This window comes from Phalacrocorax carbo, chromosome 4 (assembly GCF_963921805.1).
Source record: "Phalacrocorax carbo chromosome 4, bPhaCar2.1, whole genome shotgun sequence".
NCBI classification, from domain to species: domain Eukaryota; kingdom Metazoa; phylum Chordata; class Aves; order Suliformes; family Phalacrocoracidae; genus Phalacrocorax; species Phalacrocorax carbo.
The window spans coordinates 8,086,729-8,111,411 of NC_087516.1; the positions used below are offsets into that span (position 1 = coordinate 8,086,729).

A 24,683-nucleotide genomic window follows, 5' to 3' on the forward strand; every position below is an offset into this window, starting at 1 on the left:
TCAGTCAATACAAGTTCCTGGGGTCTTTCAAAAATAACCAGGTAAAAGGTCTGTGCTATACAAAGGTCATAGAAGATGCTGTCATGTGAAAGCTCAACTGTACACCATGGGATACTGTGTTTATTTTGCAGACAAAAACTTTTCTGGCTCTTCTGTTGATGAATCTGTGGTTTGGCTGTCTGTCTTTGCTTTTCTCTAACAACTAGCTCTGCAGCTGGCTTTGGAGTAGGACATTCTGTCAATTGCTCTGTTTATTTTCTCTGTAATCCTGTTAATGTGTGTAGCATTATAACACTTAATAGTAGCTTAATGAACTTCAGACAACATTATTTTATGAGCAGAGAGTAAGGAGGCCTCTTAATGTTAGTTTGTGCCTTATTTTAACTGATCTTCAGTAACTGCGATGTTGCTGTATTGTCACCACCTATGTCATTGTTTTCGTAATAATTTGCATTTTCCTTTGACCTCTACACAGTTTATACATACTCTGCATTCACTCTGAAGGATCTTTCTTGTAACCAGCAGCCTTTTACTCTTCCCCTTATATAGGGGCAGAGCAATTGACTGGGGGGGGGGGGGGGGGGGGGGGAAGGTCTCTCCATGTTACTGTCATCAATCTATTGCCCTGTTCTGCTTTTCACCTGCACCTCCACTTTTTCTTTCCGTGCATGTTTCCAAGTAGGCAGTGTTACTGTGGTGTGTTCTAGTGCTCCTGTTCCTGCCAACTGACATGGTTTTTCACTGTCTCTTCACTGCAGAAATATGCTAACCTCTTTTTTTTTTCTTTCCCAGATGGTCCTGTTCCCTACCTTGTAGCTCCTGGCACCTGCCTTCTTCCAAGTTGTCTATTCACCATAGAGGAAACTTTAATAAATATATTCATGTAGAAGACTAGTTAGACCTTTCTGTTCATATCTGTTCATTATTGCATTTCTATTTCAGTTCTACAGCTGTGTCCTAAGTTGTATTGAAGGTTAGGTTGCAAATTGAGGGTGTGTAGTTCAGCATGTGAGTAGTCATTGAAAACTTAAACCAGTTTTTTAAAGTTGTTGGTTTAGAGTGGTCTGTTTGTTGTAGTTCATATAGAAGTAGCTTAAATGAATGCTTACCGTACTACTGAATGCTAAAGTGCTTCTGCAAAGCCTTTTTTAATACAAAGGTAGCGCTCTTATGCATGTAATATGTATAGATAGTCAATCTTATTAAAACTGCCATTGGTACATACTCTGGGCAGCAAGCCACGGATAGCCTGAGGCTTACTGGGCGATTTTCAATTTCGTACTGATGCTAGCAAGCAATTAAAAATAAACAATTTGCTTGTTTAAAAAAAATAAATAGTATCTTGTGATGTTATGAATAGCCTATTTTATACAACAAATAGCCTTTTTGACTGTTGTTTTTTTCACCAAGGAAGCTTCCTCCTCTACAAAATGCTACCTTTTTCCATCTAAATCAAACTTTTTTAAAATCTTGTAAGCCTAACTTTTCTTTTTTGATTAATCGTCTTGTTTTGAGGATTGCTCATAGGGGATTTGAAAATAACAAGTATGGCACATTTTAGTACTTGTTTCTGTTTGGTTTTGAGCTTTCCTGAAGATCCACATTTCATGTGTGAAATATTCTGGATTTTTTTTTATACATAAACGTTCATGTGACTTATAAGGGATTTTATCATGCATTCCTTCTGACAGCTTTCCACACCTGTGCCTGGAGATAGCATAAAATAAAAGTACTTCAACTCATGTGCAGAGTGGAGACCAATGGACTATTGACCTGACTGTTCCAAATCTTAAAATGTTGCACTTAAATTAAAACCCTCCCATGAACACTACAGAAATTTTGAGCAAAAGCTGTATTGCTACTAGAGAAGTGATGCTTTTGTCCTTTTTAAGCCATTTTTGACATAAGATCAAAGTCAAAGTTGCTATTTTGTTCTGTCTGGTGTGAAATGTATGAGCGGTTTTCGTGGTGACTTTAGAGCCACGTTGTCTAGATCTGAAACTGTATATTGAAGAGTTGTTTCTATATTTGGGAATGGATTAATCAAAACCCAGTCTTATATATTAAAGAGAAAGTCATTACTGACTTTTTAAAAAATTATTTGTAGTGAAGTTAAAATTTTCACCTGTTGTGAAACAAACTCTACCACTTATACTAATCTACATATTGCTGTCTTTTAGTTATGACTGTGAAACTAATGAATGATTGTAGTTTAAGTGAAAAAATTTAATTTGCTTGAGGTATAGTTACAATGTAAAGATGCTTCACTTTAAAAAAAAAAAAAGAAACAAAGTTGGATGAAGGCTCTACATTTGTGCTGGTGTCTAAATAGAAAGTGAGAGCATTCTAAAGGCATCCCAGGAACACTCTTAAATTGCCATGTTTGAAGAGGTCACTTCTAGTACAAGACTAAAACAAAACTTTTGGGTGGAGTTGTTGCTGAACTCTGGTATCTTACTTTGACTACCGAGATGTGGTCAGGTTTTAGTGAAGCGGAGAAGGTTTGCTTGAGGTCTTTTGGAATAAAAGAATCCTGTGCAAATACTTGAGCATATTATCAGTAGTTGCATAACTCCTACCAAAAAAGAAAGGCAAACAAGTTTGATAGGCATTCATTATTTTTAGCAAGACTCTGCTTTTTTTGTGTTTACTTGGTTTCTGTAAATATGTGGACCTACTACTACTTTTTTCCAATTCGCTACTGAATTCTCATAACTGTGTGGGGCCTTAAAATTACAAACTTTGGGATTAAAATAAAGGTAGTCCCCGCTTCAGTATATGGTTGCCAGATTCTCAGTTGGTTCACAACTTTGTAATAGACATAGATGTGTTTCATTTCAAATTCATGTAAAGCTAAAATATCCACCAGTTAGAAACAAATTACCTTACTACCTTTGTATCCACCTTCTCATTATTTCCTAAGCAGTATTCTTCAAATAACCTTCACTGTATTTTTGTGAATCACTTTTTCTTCCTTTCTGTAGCACAGCCATATGAAGTCATTACATTCTGAGCCCACTTTTATTTTCCTCTTGGGTTTGATGCCTGAAACTAATGTTTAAAGTAGTGATTATTTTTCATTACAAAGCAGTCATGCTATGACTTCTAGAACTTGTGGAGCCTGGCTTACTACAAGCTTGTCCCATCGCTGATGTAAGCTTTATTCTGAATTGCACCTTCTGTGGAGAAAACCTGCATCAGATCTTTCCTGCATCGGCATTTTGGTATCTGAATAACTAGTGAGTGTTTGCTGCAACCTTTCCCTCCAGTAAGGGCAGGTGCTGGAGTCTCCCAAAAACAGGACACTGCTAAGGAGAAAAAACCTGGCAAAGAGCGAGAGACCCTGAGAATTCAGCCTGTTGACTCCTGTTCATGCTGACCAGAGTCCAAAAGCTGTTCAAAGGAAAGGAAGTGCGTATACATGCTTGGGATGTTCTTACTAAGAACCCATCTCAGAAAATGGAAGTGCGATACAGGGATATATCTTCTATTCTGGCCAGGACTATATATGGAGTAATAATCACAATAAAGAAATCCTCATTCTTCATAGTATTTTATACCTTAATAATTGGAGTTCTGTGCAGAATCATAGGGTTGGTAACCTCCCTCCCTGGAGGCAATTGCAGCTTAAAAAGATGCAGTGATCTTTTAAAAGCTATATATATGTAAATCAGAGCACCAGGTGATATATAGATGTATTCTTTGTTTAAATAAGTCTCTGATTTCACTTAAGTGTCTTCAGCCTTCATGTGCAGTTTTCTCTAATAATAAATGTTTTTCTCTGAAGTTTGAACTGTTCTAATGGAATTAAATAGTCCTTTTATGATCATCCAGTGCTTAAATAGTTACTCTTCTGATACCTGTTTAGTGACTCCTGAGTAGAAGAGAAGATTAGTTCACTTTAGTCCAAATAGTTTTAAGCAGAAGTGATAAAATCTAGGTGGTACTTCCTTGCTTGTACTAGAAGGAAGAAGAATGCTTATGCTGTGTTGTCCCTCTTTAGTGTTTGGATAATTGTCAGTAATACTTAAGGACAGAGTTCTCTTCCCTGAGCCATTTGAAACTAGTTTTCAGTACCAATCTAGAAGCCTAATTAATGAAAGTTTGATGTTAGTCAGTCTTCCTACCCAATGCCAGGTATTCTGCATTCGTAAGCAAGTTAAGGCAAGGTCACTTAGGCATAATTATCGTAGTGATGTGCAGGAGGCTGGAGAGACTGTGCTAAGAGTTACGGTTTGATAACAAGACTGAAATAATCTGTGTGCAGTGCAGAGTTCTGCTGCGCTTCTGCGGTACTGGAAGTAAAGGATTGCAATTGCTTTTACAATGTGAAAACTGAAATTGTGAAATGAAGGCAGACTTTACAGTGTTGCGAAAGATGGTAATTAAAGACTTCAGAATTGCTTTTTAATTTATATACCAGTCAGAAAACTTTTGCCGTGATGCTGAATGCTGTGCCAGTTGGAGGGGGAGTGTACAGTAACAGATTTCTTGCTTCAGCTTTTTCTCCACCTGCAAAGCCGGTGGCAATATTTCTCTAAAATTGCATATTTATATTCGCTCAATTTTATATGTAAACAAATTATATATGTGAGAGGCTTTTCATAACAGCATATTAAATCTTAATGCTGTTTTGAGAACTGAGGAAGGCAGTGTTTCTGTATGGTCTACAGCCTATGCAACTCTGAATTGCAGAATACCTTCAGAAAACTATTCAGGATTGGGGTCTTAATGGCTGGTTTTGACTGGAACATGAGATACTTCTTGCAGCCGCTAACTCTGTTCACTGGTTCCCATCTACACAAAATGTGGCAGACTACTACTCCAGTAGTGGTCTGTGCTGATTTTCATAAAGCCAAATAATCCTCTCATATTCCATTCTTCTCTTTCCTTAGTCCTGGCTAATGAAATACACTGTGGAGAAGCACCAAGAGTGTAGGCACCACCAAGAAAGGAAGATAGGAAAGCATGATCAGATTAAAAAAGCTTGGGTGACATGAGCATGTGTGGGTCTTTTAAAGGTTTCTTGCCTAATTGTGTCGTAGTATTTTTCTTCTATGAATCTGCATGATTAAGACTTCTAACTACTTTCTATCAAATGCAAAAGCTATTTCTTTCCCTACAAATGGATTTCTTAATGCTTTTTTTTATATTGTTCCCTAACTTTCTATCTAGTCAGCAAAGAAGAAAATCCTATTTATTGGTGCAATTTAAATGTGATTGTTGGTTTTGAAAGGAACTCTTTTAATTAAAAATGTTCTCCTCTGTTTTCTGGATATGTACTGTCTATTTAATAGAGACAGCTGCCCAGCTTTGACTTCTTTTGGCAACAGCAAAATCTAATTAGCATTTCTGTACCAAATAGAACCTTTTTATTTTAAATTTGCAAAAGAAATGTAGGAATTCCCTTTTTACTTCAGAGAGTTCTGTCTGCCTCAGCAGCAGCTACAGTCTTTTTGCTCACAGTTGAATGTTGCTATACTAACACCTGATTGATAAATCTCACCAGCTCACTGAAATAAAACAAATGCTGCCCTTATGCTTCTTTAAAAAATAAAACCTTGTGTTGTGATGAATCTTAAACTATAAAAAGCTAGCGAATTAGATTACACCAGTGATTTGTTGTCTGCCTAGTGTATCCAGCCCTTTTTTAATGTAGAGGGAAATGTTTTTGTCTTAATTTGGTGTAAAAGTAAATGCTGTTCATTAAGAGGACGCATAGCTCAAATAAGCTTGAGGAAATATATGAAGATGTTGTTATTTTAAACTCGAATTGTCTTTCTGTTCAGCGGCTGTGTGGGAACACATGCAAGCAAGATAACGAATATGGCTGCATTATATGTTAGATTACATATGCAGATGAGTTACCTGGGCAAGAGGTTTTTATGTGGTCCCCTTATCACACACGGGAATAACGTGCTTTTTTCCACCTGAGTATATAATGAGAAAAAACTTCAGACTACCAAGGAGATTATGCTCCTGTTCTTGTAGGAAAACTTCCAAAAAAAAAAAAAAAGGCACCTTTTGTGGAATAGGTTGGCATTCTTTCAGTCTATTTGCCAACACATTGATAAAAAGAGATTATTTTGTTTTATCAATGAGGGGATAGGAGGAGTCATTGAAAGTCTGATTTTAAGTTTGTTCTATAACCTTGTAGCTGCTCGAGCTCTGACCTCAGCCCGACTTACCTGGATTTCATAACACAAGAGCTGCGTGCAGCCCTTTATTCTTTTCATGGTATAATGCTTGATGCTACTTCTATTTTATTATCTTTGTCTCAGGGAGGTATAAACTTTAAAATTAGGTATATTCAGCTGTTCTAACAGCTGAAAATGCCATTTATTTCTGAGAGTGGTTTTGTTCACTAGAACTACTGTAATTTGTCATATTCAGCATTTCAGTTATATAATTTTCAGTATTTTGCTGTGAAGTCTACATAAAAATGATTCTGTTCAAAATTAGAGTGCATATTAATGAAATACTTCAGTACTGGATTTCCATTTGTCTATTGAATTATGGTTTCTCACAGTGTATTTTTTCAGTAAAGTAGGAACTGTCACAGCATAACATATTTATGCAGCTCCAAAATAACTTCCAGTAGTGCCAATTCGGATTGGATCCAGTTCATATCATTTAGGAATGTCTACCCAAGTCTTTTTTTTTTTCAGCAGAAGTATATGAAAAAAAATATCTTTGATACCCTACTAGATCTTAAATTGTATTCAGTCATGTTTACCTTGATTGGTATGAATGTGTAAAGCTGCTGGTAATTAAAAAGGAGCATAGATGCATATTACAGGTTTGCTCCGGGCAAATTGGATACTAGATGGATGCTGTTTCTTCAAAAACTTCTGCTTGTGATAAGCACTTGAGGAATCTTGTGGCCCACCCATTGCCTAACTGCTTTTTAATATAGTAACTTTGTTCTATCACCTCGGTATCGCATGTTGGAGATGGAACTATTAAAAGCAGTTGAAGGTCTGGAGCTTACAACATTAAGCAGGTGAGAGAAAATACATTGGAGACCTCAGACCATTGTAGGACTTCGCTTAAAACTCAATAGTTGTAGATGGCTAGGTAAAGTAGGTACAGATTCTCCTATGTAGTTCTTGCTCACTTTAGCCAATGTTAGGACATTGTCACGGTCCAATCGGTGTAATAGGCCAAGCTTTAAGGAAACCAAGCACTCCTGTGTGAACTGCACTGAAGTGGTCATGGAATCTGATCACTTCCTGTACAAAGCTCCTAGGTTTAATCTTTACTCTTTTTTTCCTAGTTCTGTTGTATAAGTAGACTCAGAAAAATATTGACACTGTCTCACTATCGGAGTATCTCAGTGCATAGAAATGCAGCCTTTAAAATATCTTGTAATGTCTTTTTGTGAAGTACTATCCTAAAAACCAGCAGTCTCTAGAACAAAGTCTCTATCTCTGTATTCCAGCTCTGAAGAGTGGATTGCTGTGTAAAATATCAGCCCAATTTAACAAGACCTGCTTTCGTTTTTGTTTTTGAAGGACTTGGTAAATATTGAGATGTTTTTGACTGCTAAAGAAGTGGAAGAGTCATTGGAAAGACAAGAGACTATGACTTGCTTGGCTTGGTGTCATGATAACAAATCCAGGCTCAGAAAAATGAAGGTATGAAAATGTAATGTGTTCCTGTCTTGCTTAAATTATTTTCAAAACTACTTGGACATTTGATGTGGTTAGTTTGGTTTAAATTATAGGTCTTGAATGAAGCCTTGTATGAAAGTAAGGACATTAAGTACAAAACTTCTTTTAAGAAGGCATAGATAGCGGGAGCTAAGCTAGCTCACGTAAATGCTGAACATGAAACTGGTAGGTTGTCTTATGGATGCAAGTGTTGTCTCAACAAATTATGCTCAAATAAAACTAAAATATTCAGTTGGGTTTAGCGATTTACAGACATTTAAATGCAGAAGTATGTAGTGTCTCGATGCATGTGAACTTACATTTATAACTCTCTGCGTCCTGCTGAGAATATAACTCAGTTCATATATGAAGGTATCTGGTGAGTGAGATTAATAGATTTACCAATGTCCTCAGGCTTAACAGTGAGAGAAATTTCATACAGATTTTTGTCTTAGTATTTTTTAAGTGTTGTATATAAGAAAACAAAACTTGAGTAAACAACTAACTTCCCGTGGGGAACTACTGTTGAAATGTGTTTTTTTATAAAACAGAAGCCCAGTCTAATCAAGTAATAACACAGTAAGTGTTTTTCTAGCCATTGAATACCCTGACCTGAACATGCTGTATACTTGTTCCTATGCAACTGGTTTAAATTTCCTTGTCTCTTAAATTCTGCATTTCAAAGCACGCTGTAATCTTTTATAGGGCTTGCAGAAATCTGTTTTTAACTGATATTAACCAAAATCCCTGCCTCCCTCAAAGATGTATGTGTCTTTTTTTAAACTAAGCGCTTTCTTTAACCAAAAATGTCTGAGTGCACTTAATGATAAGCAAAGAGTGACGTTCTCTGTCACTCAGGGGCGCCAAAATGAGAATGAACCGAAGATGGGACGCAAAAGTAAATCGGCCAGTGATTACTCTAAAGAAAATGATGATCTTGTTATGGAAACCATTAAAGGAAAACCAGAATTGGTATGTAAACACTATTGCATAATTATACTGCTAAAAGATCCCCCTTGTGTAATCTTAATATGTTAAGTAATAGAAGAAATAAAATCTGAACGTCTTTTACATCACTAATCTTCAACAAACAATAAATAAGGAAAAATCTTCCCCATTCCTCTTTTTGGTAAAAAAAAAAAAAATGAAAGAATCTATTTCTGCAAGCCCTACTCTTCTTTTTTTTTTTTTTTCTTAAAAAAACCCAAGCAAAAGCCAAAGCTAAGACTGTGAGAGATCAGAGTTGGAAGAAGAGAAATCACTATGCTTCTTTTTGAAACACAAATAAACATTTCTTCTGTTTCTGGTTGCTTAGCTACTCATCAGTGTTAATGTTCTAAAATCCCAGCCACCACCTTAATGCAAGCCTAATCTAAAAATTAAACTGTATTTTGGCCTGGGAAAGCACGCAGTCCTATATAATGTTTATAGATGTGAGCTGTCTAAACTCTTGCGAATACCTGCTGTGGAATTATTTGAAGGTATACAAAGTTGAAATGTATGCATCATCTGATTGTCTAGGACTCTCTTCTAGTTATACTTGCCGGCAGAACCCATACAGCCATTGGCTTGCAGCTTACTTGACAATTCATAAAAATAAAACACAAACTCTGAAGGTTGTTTTGGGATATGGGTTTTCTGCTGTTGAAACACTTCAGCAAAATATTAAGATTTAGTATCATTAAAAATAATAAAGCTTGATCAATTTTTTTAGTAAAAATGAACTTAGCTAAAATTCTAAATGAGGGGTTTGTGTAGATTTAAATAGCAGGGGATTTTAAAATAGTCCTACTTGAAAATTGAAGAAAGTAGAGAAGAAATTTTTATTCTCTACTAAATATGGGCTTGAGTACAGAAAAATGCATAGTTAGAAAATGAATTATTTTCCATTCCTTAAACAAGTATATTTTAACATATGACAGAATGTGTCACTTTCATGTTCAAATGGCTTACATTTCAAATCTTAAAATAAGCAATTGTTACAATGTGGCGTTAGTCACCCCAGGCAGTTAACTGGCACAAATTTGGAGTTGCTCAAATTCCTGCTGAAGTCACTAAGGAATTTTGATATTACTATGCTGATGGACAATGAACAAAAGGCAACTATTCATTAGAAGCATGGGGGAAGGAAAAAACCATTTGCCAAAAGGAGCCGGGAACTAAAGGAATACAGTCCTTTTCAAGATTCAGAGGACCTTGGGTTTGATTGTTTTCTTAAGGTAATAAAACAGTTGACTGTGTCCCTATAAAGAAGCATAGTGACTTCTTCTTTTATGGGGGGAGAATCTTTTTCTTTTTAATTCCACATATTCAAAGTTTTTTTATAGATTTTGTGAACTGGTGATGGAATTTGGTTTAAAGGGACACTGTCAACTTCATTAGGCTTCAAATTTTACCTTTTTCCAAAAACAGGTAAATGCCACTTGGTTTTCTTGTTTGAGACTTGTTTCCAGCATGGCTTTTACATGTTTGACAAGAAGAGTGGGATAGAAGTTTGGAGAAGGGGAGGGAGGGAGGGGTCTGCAGCAACCTAAACTCTGTGCTGTTTTTTGTTAATATTGGGACTTTCAAAATAGTGTTCAATGACTTGTTTCTTCCTTGCAGTCTTCTGGGTAGACATCTTGTGTCTAAATTATCACAAGCCCCAAACTTCTGTTGAATCTACTACTTTAAATTGAAAGAAAGTACAGAAAAAACACCCCTCAGTTGCATCTCGGGTAACGATGCTTTCAGTCATTAGGAAAAAGGTCATCCCTGCTAAATACTGAAGTTTTGAAGGAGGCAAGAAGAGGGTTTTGTTTGCTTTTAGGGAATTCTGTGCTGATGCCTTGTCCATAAAGTCAGCATTTCAACTTTTTTTGCGTGATTGCCTAAAAGCAAGCAAACAAGGTTGCATGTTATTAACACTCCCTTTTTCTGTTGTGCACACGTAGTACTTAACATACTGTGCAGTGCAGTTTTGGCACCATCTAAGACCCTGTCTTGTCTTTAATCTCAGAGCTGTCTGGAGTTCAGCCTAAGGATTCAGGAGTTCATTGAACTCATTCGACAGAACAAGAGACTGGATGCTGTGAGGTACGAAATTAGGATGCTTTCCAAACAATTTTCTTAACAAGATGGTATTATGCTTTGTTAGAAACATGACTATTATGGCAACACCCAGAAGCCCTGCTGCTGTATAGGGTCTTGCTAGTGTTGTGAGCGGTCTTTGGATTGAAGCTGGGGATTCACTTTTTTAAAGGCAAGGTCTCATTCCACAGATACACATTTTAAAAACTTAATATTGTTGCTGAAACTCTGCATATTCTTACTCTTCAAAATAAAGGTTTAGAAGATTAATCTGTTTTATAAGACAGTTGTAATTTGTGGTGGCATACAATGTAGTGAACATATATACCCTTAACTAATTTTCAAGAGGTACAGCTAGCTTCCCACAGGAACTCATTACAGTTTTAATCACAAAAATACTAAAAGGTTAATGAAACACCCATTTAAAGCTTAACATCTCAATTTTGACTGAATTCTCTTCTGCTTTGCAGTCTTCATAGCTTGTTCTATAAGCTGTACTTTAGGCCAGGTTCACCTTTTGTACTGAATGGATAATTCTGTATTGTCACGTATGTGAGAATAACGAGCTATGTTATGTTACCCCCGCTCCCTTCCCCTGGCCCCAAATGAAGAAACCAACGCAATATCCATTTTCACCTCTTTTGAACTAGTTCAGTGGGGGCTACTTTGTGAAGAAAGTAACACTGCCCAGGGTGGTGCGAATCAGTAACAGAAGTGGAGTCAGACCTCATCACTGCCTGACTTTCAACCACACACAGTCTTTCTGGCAATACTTACAACATCAGCACATGAAGCAATTTATGCTTTTAAGTTAGTGGTCCTGATTTAAGGTGTTGGAACAATGTTTCAGGATAACACAGGAAACCAGTTCTGCAGAAATGAGTGGGATTTTGATAATTCTGATAAGCAGTGATCTTGCCAGCACCACAAAGTATGATACAGGTGGCAGAGCTACTGGACCTTGCACGTGGACAAGGGAGAGAGGAACTCACAGCAGGTTCTGGTTTGTAAGAATATATAAACCAGGGAGAGATGACAAGTTTCATGGACAGAGTTGAAGCTTTGCTGATACATTCTGGTGATAACACTGTTGCCGCTTAACATTTCTGGCAATTTTTATGTTAGGAAGTTGCAAGTCTTACTGCCTTTAAAACCATAGTAGGTACCCCAGAAATTGAAACCAGCAGGAGGCTTGTATTTGTGGCAAAGCTGCCTTTTGGTCAGAGGAGCATAGAACTAGAAGAGACATACAATGTATCATAACATAAGCACAGACTGAAAGCATTCTAGTGCATCCCCAAGTTTCAGATGTGGAAAGAACTCTTCTGCAGAGCAAACCACATAACATACCTTTTCTTGAAGAGAATGGGTGAGAAAGAGTTGTTTAAAAACAAGAATAAAGGAGATGATAACGCAAGTAAGTGGAGAGGCCAGTCTAAGACTAACATCACCCCCAAAGTTACCTAAAGTTTTAGAGTTATTTCCAGTTATTTCTAACTTCATTCAGATGTGTTGCTTGCTTTGAGCTAAGTGATATCATTCCTACCTTGCCCTACTTGCACCTAAATCATTGGTTTGAACCCAACCAATGCAAATGTGCAATCTAATAAACTCCAGCCATTTTTAATTAATAATTAACATTAATTATTATACAAGTGTATGTTTGTGTAATTAATAATTTTATATAGAATTAAATAATGTATATAAATAATAGTTTTTATATTTAGTAAAATATTTATCTTATTTATTTTATATAATATTAGTCATTAATTAATTTTTTTAATAACCCACATGCTAGCATTTAGATATGTGCACTCACCCTTTGGAGTTCTCAAATCCTAAGGAATTGTCAGGTACTTGGGAAAAGGATGAAAGACACTCAACTACATTATCTGTCTTCTGAAGCCCATGGTGCTCTTTATATCCGAAGAATACTGTGCCTTTGTGCTTTTAGCTTTATTCTCTGCTAAGTTTGCCTCTTTGCCAAATGTGCAGTCATGCATCTTAACACTGAGTAGTCCATGCTCTTAAAAACTAATTTCTTTGAGCTGCAGCTTCCTTGTGTAGCTTGGAAACCAGGGGGCAGGAATGGAGCTGAAATAAGGAGATATGCTGAGAATTGGGACAATGTAGATAAAGTCATTCTGTATTTTACTGTTGTTACAGGATATTTGTTTCCTTCAGATCCCTTTTTCATATGAGAACTGGTAAAATTAGCAAGGTGTCAGCCATCAAGAGGACCCAACACTCTTGGCATGGAGTAACTTGTACTACCATAGCCTCTGAGGCTTAAAACTTACAGCTCCTATCTGTATTGCAAATAGGCATCCATACTGCTCGTTGTTAGGGGTGAAGCACATATATTCCATACACCTATTGAAATTCAGGGTTGATATATATTTTATGCTAAGCAATTACAACTTGCCTGTCATAACAATGCTGCTTTAACTTCATAACTTAATGTAAAATGAAAAGGAGCTACAGAAGTCCTACATCTCAATTCACTCCTTTTTAACAGGGTGAGTTTTGATAATTTTGTACATTCAGAGTTCAACATCTCAATGCTTTCCTTTCTTAATGTGGCTTAAAAAGGTTAGTTTTCACCATTTCGTTCTACTTTGCTTCAAAATAAATATGTAATGAATAAGGGAATATAGTTTGGGAAGGTGTAGCATAAATCTCATTGCTTCTAGCAAACTGTTGGAACTTGTGTTTTTATTAGCTTGCTTCTGTTAAGTGCCTGCAGCAGGATTCTTTCAGTATTGTGTCCGTGGTGCAATAAATAGGTCAGGCATCCATTAGAAAGCAGAGAAAGAGGCTGTTTACCAAGTAGTTTCCTGTATGAGTGGAACTCGGAGAACTGACATTTTGTTAAAACGCAGCTGGTGTTTAAATAAGTTTGAAAGCTGTGCGTACGGCCTGCTGAGAACCTCAAAAGTGACATATTGCTTTTAGGTTAAAATTGATGTGAGCTTTAAAAATACACATCTTATTACATAAGTGTTTGAATTTCTGTAGCTTTTTAAAATGAGTACAAATGGACCTTCCTCTAAGGTAGTTTATCAGAGCAGCCCTGGAAGTGCAAGTGTCAAGAATGTAGGAAAACTATTTCTTGACTACAAAGAGTAAATCTCTTAAGCTTAAGTACATCACAAAGTTCTTTGCATAGTATCATTGGCCTTTAACTCCCACAGCCTCTTTAGGGATTTTTTTGTAACAATGATTGACTGATGACACTAATTTCACATTTTTGGGGATCTCACTAATTTCATTCTGGGAAATCTGACAGCATTCTGCTACTTTTATGGAATGCTAGAGATATGCAGAGTTCTTGGCTAAAAGCTTAACAAAACACCCTGTGAGCTTGTTCTTGGGATATAAAGGACAAAAGGAGTAAATAAAAATAGCTGCTGTGCAGAAGTAGGAGCAAAGGGCCATAGTCTCTTCATTTTAGTAAACTTCTCTCCTACAAAGGTGAATAAACACAGTTTGTTCCTTTATTTTTCCTATGGGATGGGGTGGAACAGGTGTATAAAAATAATAAAGCTTCTGAATACTCTGAGTATAAATTTTGCTGTAGTCATAATGGGCTCTGAGATAAAGGCATTCAGACATTGGTCAGAAAGCCTGAGCAGAAAGAGCAAGTTTTCTTGTGTTCAGTTATCGCTTCTTCCTGATAAATATGTCCACTCTTGTATTCAGGCATATGCAGACATACACACAGTATAGCTTACATACTTTTTTAACAACTTAATGTACCCTTAGTAGACAGTAAACTGTAAATCTTCAAGTCTTCATAAGTATCCTTTCATTCCTGGATTTGTCAGGTACAATACCCCTGCTTGGGCTAGAGGAACAGCTATTTCAAACAAGAGACAATGGACTTTGTCCCCACAGAGTTTACAGAATCATTTTGGGTTTTGAAAACCAAAATTTTCTACCTATTTTGATCTGTCACAAGAATGCAGTTAGCGGTTTCAGTGATGGTCCACTGGTCATGAGTTTAAAAAATACCATAAGCAAAAATTTAGCCCCCTACTCTAGCAATACTGACTAGTGTGTGCTAATGGTGGTACAAACATCGTAAATAAGCATTGCAAGGTTCACATGTAACTCCAAGAGTATAATGTTTGCACAAAGAGATGGAAATAGCTGAATGAGAAGGGAAGGGGTGAATAATGGCATGAGGGTAAATAAGGTGTGGTTTAAATGTATATGTATATGTGCATTCACATATACTCACACAGTACTGTTTCTTCCTTCCCCTATAAAAAAGACTTCAGAGTGCTATGAATTACTGAACTTGCTTCTCTTTTAAAGGATATATTGCTTCATTTTAATTTCTAAGTGATGGCACTCAGAGGATGAAGTTCAGACGTTAGCATGGCAGGCTTTGTGGGAAGATTTCCTTGTTTTCTTAAGGGGCATAAGCAGAAGGGAAAGTCAGGAGATGAAGACTAACAGATGGTCACTTTAGAAAACCTAATTCTTTCTGGCTGAACGCAAAATAGCCATTGCACCCTGGGTTCATCAGTACTTTGCCAATGATGGAAGTATTCGATTGCTGAGCACTTCTTTGAATGGCTAGCCCCCCACACAGCGATTATGTATTGTACATACACAAAACAAAGTGTCAATTCTTGCTCTTCCTGAACACATACAGTAAGTGTGGCCAGTATTTGCCTGTTGCAGCTCAGAGCCCTTCCTATCAGTAAGGGGGTGTATTGTTGAAATGCTGTCTGTAAGAGCAAATTGTCAAGGCCTGCAGGGGAGTAGGACCCAATACTAACAAGGCGGGTGCAAAACTGAAGCTCCGCTTCTGTTTTAACATCACAGAACACAAGTGCACAGTGATCACTTCTTTTAACATTTTTTTTTTTCTCTTCTCCCTCATGCATGCACACACAGTAATTTAGCTTAACTGGTAGGGCTGAGGTTTTTTGCTTTGCTAAGCTTTCTTTTAAATAGCTATCGCTTTCATCTGCAGCTCTGCACTAGCACTTACTTTAGCTTTCTTCCAGTATGTCCAGGCTGCCTAGTCTCTTCTCTCAGGCCATGGGTTTTGTACTTCTGCTCTCATAACAGTAATCACCTGGGGAACAGTATTTACATTCCTGAATTGCTCACCCAAAATAGGAAGTTGGGTGGAAACAGTCTGTCCTACATAACTTCCATTGCTTCCTGGCTTGGGTGGGAGAGGAAATAAGAGTACTGAAACGCTGCTAAAGAGACTGTTCTCATGGTATTGATGACCCTAGTTAGTAGAAAGCAGAACTGGGAGGTGGGGGCAGGGGGGAATGGAACTTACCTAGTTGTTTGTTTGTTTTTAATTCAACCCATGAAATGGGCAACTGGAAAGTACTGTGTGTTCCTTCAAGTAACTTGTAACTTCAAATAGATTTTATCAAGACTCTTCAAAAGTTAAAAAGAGCAAATGCTTACCAGAGTACTGCAGAGATGACTTGGTATCTTCCCATAATACAAACCGTAGAGAAAATATGGCATAGGGAAGACTTTTCTAGGCTTATGCAATGCCAGAAATTAAATATAATGCTGATTCCATACTCGGTCTACTATGCAACATATGTGTGCCACTGAAACAGGAGCTTGTAGCAGAAATTCTGAACTAATTGTCCAGTTTAAAGGCTGGAGGGTTTTCCTGCACACTTAAACTCCACCTTGAGAATTCATAATCTTGGGAAGACTAGATACGGGAGGGTTTCATACAGGGTTTTAAAGTAATTGAATATCCTCATAATCTAATAATAATTCTCTGACTTCTTAGTATTAATTTCCTGAAAAACATTGACGTTTGTAATTTTGCTTTAAATATGTTTTGGGTCATTCTGTTGCTTCTTTCAAATATCCAACTTTTCAGCCTTGTGTGTATCTCTTATAGTCAGTATGCATTAAAGTACAAAAACTTGTACTGAAGTTCTACTTAATTTTTTATTTCCTTGGCAAAAAAAATTTGCTCTTAACAAGGTGTTTTCTGCTGTATTACCCTGCACTTTCTTGTCTGCACAGAAAGTGATATTGCTTTCTAGCCTATTAAAAAAAAAAAAACTATTCAAAAGTAAGTATTCTCAAATATCAGTATAAACAAGGTAGATATATGAACACTCTTGATATTTAAGGGTTTGGAATAGCTGATTATCAGACTTACCTTGCTTGTGAGTGTATGCCAAAGGAGGAAGTGTGACATATTGAGCTTGCAGAAGCAGAGACGTTTCTTCTCGTGATCATGGATCTGTCACTCTAGGTGTAGGTGAGGTAAGACTTTGTGCTACAGTAAGAAGTTCTGGTTTCTAAGAAATTGCAGCATAAAATTGCTAATTCTGAAAGTCATTCTTGCATTCACATTTGCAGGATGTATTTTTTCAAGCCCTCTAAATGCACTTGGAGTTCAAGTACTGAGAGCAGGATCTGGAGGTTTTCTTTGAAATCTTCCATAATTATGTAAACTTACTTGATTTAGAAACAAGGCTATATGATAAAGGTATAAATTCTGTATTTCAGACACGCAAGAAAGCATTTCAGTCAGGCTGAGGGAAGCCAGCTGGATGAGGTTCGACAAGTGATGGGAATGTTGGCCTTTCCTTCAGACACTCATATCTCCCCCTATAAGGTAACATTTTGTTTGCAAGTCAGTGGTACAGCAGAATAATAAAATACATGCTGCAGTTATTTTTCTGTAGAGGAAAAATGCCTCAATAATCTGAACATTGAATGATGTTCTAATTCTACTTTTTAAAGTCAACCTTTATAATAGTTCTTAATTTTAATAACCAGTCCTTGCCTGTAGAATAATCCAGGTAGTATTTGTGTAGTTGCAGTTGGACCTTGATATTAATGGACAGATTCTCACAGAGCTATAGGCGTACCACAACCCCAGCGCTAAAGATCTGTGGGACTGCAAGCAGGATACGCAAATACACAGCAAGAGACAGAAGATGGGGAAGAAAGAAAAAATGAGAGAGGGTTTTTTCCCAACTTACTAGGTTATGGCCTTAATACTCCAGCAGCAGTTCTTGGTTCTACTCCTTGAATTACTGTTCTTGCGGTGGTTGGGGTGAAGAAAGGAAAGATGATTTCGCAGAATCCCAGGTGGGAAGGGACCTCAGGGATCATCTAGTCCAACCTTTCTAGGAAGAGCACAGCCTAGACAAGATGGTCCAGCAGCCTGCCCAGGCGACTCTTGAAGGTGTCCAACGTGGCCGAGTCAACCACTTCCCTGGGGAGATTATTCCAATGGTGACTGTCCTCAGTGTGAAGAATTTTTCTCTTGTGTCCAATCGGAATCTCCCCCAGATTTGAAAGCAGTATTTTTGACGTTTAAAGGTTAGGGTTCATGTATTTGGATTATATAAATTAATGTAGATATTAGTGATAATACCTACAAGTAAATTTGAATCAAGCAACATTCGTAGGTAGTTACTGTTTCTAAAGATTTTGCATTTGTTCTGTGGCCATGTGCTAATTCTTTTCACTCTTTTTCTCTTTTTTAACTTGGCATTGGAGGCAGAAGGTAGACAAGAGTTGAGCTGCCAAAGCAAGACAAGAATTCTGGGCAATGCCAAGCCAATATGTGGCAATGCCAATACAAATATGTTTTTTAAACAATTGATGATAAAATCAATGCTTTAACAAAACAAACACAAAAAAACCCCAAACCAACAATCCACAGAATTAATGTGAATTTCTTTGCTAATCCTGGAGTCCTAGAAGGATCTTGGTGTTTTGGGTTCTACATTTGATGTGAGTTAAGAGCATAAACAAGAGATGTGTTAGGAGACTGGGTGTAAGACAGGGCTTGTCATTGTTTTAGTAGTTAGAAAGAAATAGGCAGGAAATAAAAATCCTGTATTTTGTTCAAAGGGCTAGTGTGGACAGAATGTTTCAATGAAGGAGAGCAAGGAGAAAAGCTAGTATTGTTTCATCTACAACTGTACAATTGGAACAAATTCCATGCTACTTTTTATGGATCTGACTTAAAACATTCTAGTTTATGGAAGTCGTGGTTTTGGTCCCCTAATAATTTCCTAGACAAACAGAATCATAGGGTGCACGCTTGTTTGGAGTTACCTTTAACATGTTACTAGGGGTCCTGTGCATAAGTGGCTTCCTAAAATGTCTTTAAGTAAAATTACTTTTAAATCTATGAGAAAGTTTGTCAGATAATATTTCTAATTGAGTTTTATTAATCCAAGGGAAAAGCGAAAAGCATCTTCTATAACCAATGATACAACTTTCTCCAGCTTGTTGTCTTATCTTTTAGGGCTTTAAGGAAAACATATTTAATGTTGTGGCAAAATGAGCTACTTGCTTGTTTGAAGGAGATCAAAAGAGTGTGTAGCTGTGGCTGGAATTATTCCAACTGACATTCAGTCAGCTGCTACTTTTGTGTCCCATCACCAGGCCCTTAATCATAAGTTTTTCTTAATCATTAGTAGTACTTTATCTCCTTTTTACGGATCTGTTGTAGGCTCTGTCTATTACCTCTTCTCAAAAATTGCCTTAAGGTCAGAACAAAAGCTTCATCCTGGAACTCTGGGAACATTCTGACCTTAAACGGGGCAGGTGATAGAGCAAGCAGACATGCAATCTGGCAGAAGAGGTGCTTTTGGATAAAAGTTCTGCGGCCAGCCTGAGCTTCTTGGGGTGGGGGAATTCCAGGGTACAGGCTACAACACAAGGTAGTGTGCTGGAATCCATCCTTCTCCAGTGTCTCTACTTGAATGAACAGGGAACTGAGGAGAGGCAGGGTGGGCCAACGTGGTACAGAGCAAAGCATAAAAACTAGCGTCTACATCATGGTAAAATCACCGGCTAGTAATTCTGGTATGAGATGTTTTGAATTTGATGCCACTACTAAGTGTATTGTCTGTCAGTAAGTCCTCGACTTTCTCTAAAAGCCTGTTTTATAAACTAAACAATATGCTAAAACATATTATTCTTTCTTCTAGTTGCCTCAAAGTGTAGCATGCACAGTTGATAATATGAACTTACTTATAGGATAAACATTGCCACTTCTCGTGACCGAAGTGCAGCTTACAGATACCGAAGAGAAGGGGTGCTAGCAGAAAAAAAGGATTAGGTCAATTAGGTCTTTGCCTGTGTACATACAATAACAAGTGCATTTTCAAAGGTTCTTCACGTCTTACATGGCTCTTCCACAGCATTAGTTTTAGGATTCAATATATTCTTGACCTGTGGGTTTAGTTCTTGCTTCCATTAAAAAAACACCCCTACTTTTAACTACTGTTTTTAGGTAACCCACAGCATTACAATATATATTAAATAACTTTGTCCTTAAATACATAGCTTAGCTAAGCTTTCTCTCACCTGGGGTTGTGCCAGCTCTTCAAATTAAAACCTTTTTTCTCCTGAGAACTGATATGAAATTCTGTAAACATCATATGTTACAAAGAGGTATCAGCAGAATTAGCCTGACTTGAGGTAAAAAATGCTTCTGACTTCTCCATGTTAATGGTTCAGAGGCTTCAGAGCAAACATCCCGCAGTACTAATGTTGCTGCAAAAGTAGGCCAGCATTCTAGAAAACCAAGTGCAAGAAATAGCCTTACCAGGATTTACATACCTTAATTAGAACATTTGGTAGATGATGGAGGGAGATTGGATATTGTTATGCCAGCTATTTTAAGTAATACTTGCTTTAAATCATATTTCTAGTAAAGTAGTGTTAAAAAGTAGTTTCTAAACAAGTACATTCATACTATGAATCGTCACAAAATAGAAGCGTACATGCTAATGCAATCTAGGGAGTTTTGCACAATTTACTCCTCCAGGCTTTTCCCCCCTGGGACAATTAGACTGAAAACAACTTACAGTCGTGTTGTTTTTTAACAGGATCTCTTGGACCCTGCTCGATGGAGAATGCTGATCCAACAGTTTAGATACGATAACTACAGACTACATCAGCTGGGAAACAATTCTGTTTTTACTATAACACTCCAGGCAGGCCTTTCAGCTATAAAAACACCGTATCCTTTAATGCAGATACTACTGTCGAGTGCAAAAAAACATTGTGGGGTTTTTTTTTGTTCAATGGATGCTTTTCAGAGAGCTCAAAGAGGATATGTGACACTTGAATATTTTTGCTCATGAGTTGTTTAAATGAAGTATGAATTGGTCTCTCTAGTAAATTAAAGGGAAATTATAATAAATTGTTTTTTTCATTTAAAAAAAAAAACCCAACCCAAACCTAAGCTTTAAGGTGAAATCGACATTGTGTTTGCATACTTGGCTATCTTCCCACGTGTCTTAAGCTAGTGAATATATCTGCAAAAGTTAGTGAGCTGGGTCACAATTATTGGGGTTTTTTTTAAGCACTTGCATACAAATTTACCCTGACTGTTTTTATGTGAATATTCAAACATATCCTGCATCTTTCGAAACTTAGTTGGATTTGCTACACACTATGGTGTATTAGAGAAGGACTGGCGCTACTCAAGTGTTCCACATCAGAAGCTTTACCTGTAGAGGGTGCCAGGCACTTGGTGCTCACTCTTGTTCCTTGAAACAAAGGAAGCGCTTGATTCTTATATGTACATGTTAAACCTGAGTTCTGTGGTCACATACATGTATAACCTAGGCTATAGTTGCAGAGTTTACTATTTTTTTTCCAATGTATGTTATTAACTAATTATTATTGCATTCTGTGGTGGTTGTGCCTTAACTTTCTGTTAAACAGACAGTGTTATAAAGAAGACGGGAGCTCAAAAAACCCAGACTGCCCTGTGTGTAGCAAATCCCTGAACAAGCTCGCTCAGCCTCTGCCCATGGCACACTGTGCCAACTCCCGACTAGTCTGCAAGATTTCGGGGGATGTAATGAACGAAAATAATCCTCCTATGATGTTACCAAATGGATATGTCTATGGGTACAATGTAAGTGTTGAATCAATGACTTACTGAAGTCCAAAATAGCAGTTGTTGTAATAAGTTTCTATAGCAAAATAAGAGCTTATAATCTCAGTCAGGAAGCTAGAATTATCTTTGATATTAACAGAAGAAAAGTAACTTCTTGCAGTAATCTATAAAGGACTATATTGTTGTGATTAAATTGGTCTTAAAAGAAGCTAATGATTGAATATAAGAATTTATAACATGAAATCAAATAGCATTGAAACCCCTTCTCTCTGGAGAACAATAATGTAGAATAAGGAACTTTTGTGGGCAAAGATATTTTGACCTCCAATTATAACTTTTTTATGAAAAAAAGTTTATTTACTCAACAGTTAAATAATGCTTTGAGTTACCACTGTGAATATTACCTTTTGATTTCACTCTCTTTCAGTCTCTGCTTTCTATTCGTCAAGATGACAAAGTAATTTGCCCAAGAACCAAAGAAGTCTTCAACTTCTCACAAGCTGAGAAAGTCTACATCATGTAGGTCCATAAAACGCATGATTAAGTGCCGCTGGAATTTTGACACAGTGTATATTGGCATACCCTGTAAAGGGGGGGGCCTTAACGTGTGGCAAAGAAGCAAAACCTGCCACCTTGGGGATCAGACCTGTCGGTGGCATTATTGTTTCTTGCGACCAAAGATCAATGAGCAACAATAAACACTCTTTCAAAAAAAAAAAAAAGAGAGGAATTATGACTTAAGTTTGTACTTGAATAAAAACAAAAACAAATTTTGATTGTTAAGGTTTTGTAACATAAGGTCAAAAATTGGACTCTTCTCAAAAGTACTTTCATCTTCTAAAGGATAACTTTCTTTAAAGATGGACACTTGCACTGGGGGAAAAGTGACAACAGATTTGAAATTAAATTCATTTTTCTTCCCTCTTTTTCACAATTGTCCAAGACCCTTTTGTTAGCAAAGATTTCAGTACTACCAATATGTTCTCCTTTAAGCTCCTCTTTGCCTTCTTTATGATCCTCTCGTGAAGTAATCCTGAACATGAATTATGTAACTTATTTCTGTGGGAAGATATTGGTGTCTTTGACACAAGACTGGCTTCTCTGGAGGATCAACTAGGGACTGGTTTGAAGGAGTAGGAAGTCTTTTTCCAAACCCAAATATTTTAAGGAGGTTGCATAAGTATCAAGAGGAACTGAGAACATTTCAGGCAAAATCCAATGCTTGTTTAAATGTTCTTTTTCCAGTCTACCATAGTGTTAAAGTTCTTCTAAAGTTATTAGTTATGTGCATAGGGTTCAATATGAAATCATTAGTGCTACTGCCTTATTTCTTGCTTTGAGAATGTACTCACATGAAAATGAGCTGGTATTCTTAAGTGTTGGGCGAAGTTTCTGAAGATGCCTTGCAGGATGATTACATAATTTTAGGGTCTAAATAGTATTCATTACTGAAACTAATAGTTCAATTTTAACAACTACAGACCACATCCTTATGACTTTTCAAAAGAATTAAACCATTGTAGTTTAAACAAAACCATATTGTAGAGGTTTGTATTTAGCGCTTATTTTTGCATGTTGATGTTGATTAGCTAATAAAAGATTGTAAATGTAAAACATGTTAATAAAAATTGTTTTCCATTTCTTGATTATATAAAATTAGAAAGCTGCTTTGTATTTAAATGTAAAAAAAAAAAAAAATTTTTTTATAGATGTCCCTCTTAAAAGGACTGCAACTTCCACATGTTGTTTTTAGTGTTCTGCAAGACCTAAAAAAAAAAAAAAACAACCACAAAACCACCACCACACTACACCCATAACTGGTGTTCTTCAGGCTCCAAAATCAAAGCATCAGTTTAAACTTTGGCATGTACTGTTGAAATATGAAATCTACATTGCGGTCGGTTTTTTTCCTGCTGCTTCCTAGAGGATCTGCCTAATGTCCTGGAGACTTTCTGTTAAAAAAAACGTTGTGGGAGATGCCAGCTGTGAGGTTTTGATGCGTGACTGAGTGCTTTGAAGAAAGCTGACAAATAGTACTGGAGGGGCCACAACTTCTGTTCATGGTCAACACTTAGACATCACAGAAATACAAACTGATTGTATCAGCCACTCTGAAACTAAATACAGTGGCATTTCCAGTGAGGTATGTCTGAAAAGCTTCCATTTTCAGTAAGCATACGTTATTGATGCTTGTGAACGGGTATAGCTGGAAGACTGTGGAGCTGCCACCTTGGCAGAGCCCAGTGTTCCTGCACGTGCTGCTGGAAGGGTCTGTTTCCTTCCGCATTTCCTGAAGTGGCAGATTTAGCGGTTCCTTAGAACAAAGCAATGTGCCAAGAGTAGACAGAGGCAAATAATGAGAGAACTTGCATCAGTAACTGCAATAATTGGCTCTCAGTTAAGCAGTAACTGGTCTCTTCCTCCTTTGTGAGGCAAGAGTTGCACCGTGAACTCAAAAGGGGAGAGGACATCGCCCTGGGAGCAGCGTTGCTGGAACCCAAGTGGAACAGCATCTGTTTCTCTTTGGCACATTATTCATAGCATCATAGCAGAAGGGCAAGCATAACTTTGAGAAGGGCAGCCTTGCTTTCCCCTACTTCACAGAAATGCATAGAAGTCTAAAGCATGGAGGAAGGGGTAGATTTATTTGCCCTGAGGAAATGCCTGGTAACTGCACAATTGTAGGGCATGGAAAGTGTTGCTTTTGCTTCTTTAAGTACTAGTTAGAGCTGTGGTTTCCTGAGATTTCAGCCCTTTTTTGCTTTCTGTGGCCTGAGCAGAGTGGTGGAGAAATTCATGCTCCTAAAAAAGCTAGTTTGGGAAGGGAGGGGAGGAGAGCAGCTGTTCTACAACAGGGGGGCCTTGTTTATGGGAAGCATCAGCTCAGAGGGCCAGGTGCCAACACGAGGTTGGAGTCCCTCGTGGTGTGTTATAAAGACGGTGCTCCAGAAGGAGCCTAGGGGAGCCTCAGCTCTTTGTTAGCCATGATGGCTGCTTCAGAAATCTGCAATCAAATGACCTATTTTGACTACAGTGAGACCTGTTTGATACATGCAGTTGTAGCCTCCTGG

The 24,683-nt window shown here is 37.3% G+C and overlaps 1 protein-coding gene across 3 annotated transcripts in view; it reads left to right on the top strand.

Annotated features, from left to right (window-relative positions):
* The window catches only part of MAEA (macrophage erythroblast attacher, E3 ubiquitin ligase), a 52,517-nt gene extending 29,242 nt beyond the window's left edge, over nucleotides 1-23,275 (top strand). For 2 of the 3 annotated variants that reach the window (XM_064448943.1, XM_064448942.1), the window contains exons 4-10: nucleotides 7,515-7,637; nucleotides 8,511-8,624; nucleotides 10,651-10,727; nucleotides 17,241-17,349; nucleotides 20,591-20,724; nucleotides 21,435-21,630; nucleotides 22,040-23,275. In XM_064448943.1, coding sequence (XP_064305013.1) covers nucleotides 7,515-7,637; nucleotides 8,511-8,624; nucleotides 10,651-10,727; nucleotides 17,241-17,349; nucleotides 20,591-20,724; nucleotides 21,435-21,630; nucleotides 22,040-22,135 — 849 coding nt within the window. In that variant the 3' untranslated portion in view covers nucleotides 22,136-23,275. The remainder of the gene's footprint in view (nucleotides 1-7,514; nucleotides 7,638-8,510; nucleotides 8,625-10,650; nucleotides 10,728-17,240; nucleotides 17,350-20,590; nucleotides 20,725-21,434; nucleotides 21,631-22,039) is intronic. The other variant, XM_064448944.1, reaches the window with a different exon arrangement.
* The last annotated feature ends 1,408 nt before the right edge of the window (nucleotides 23,276-24,683 follow it).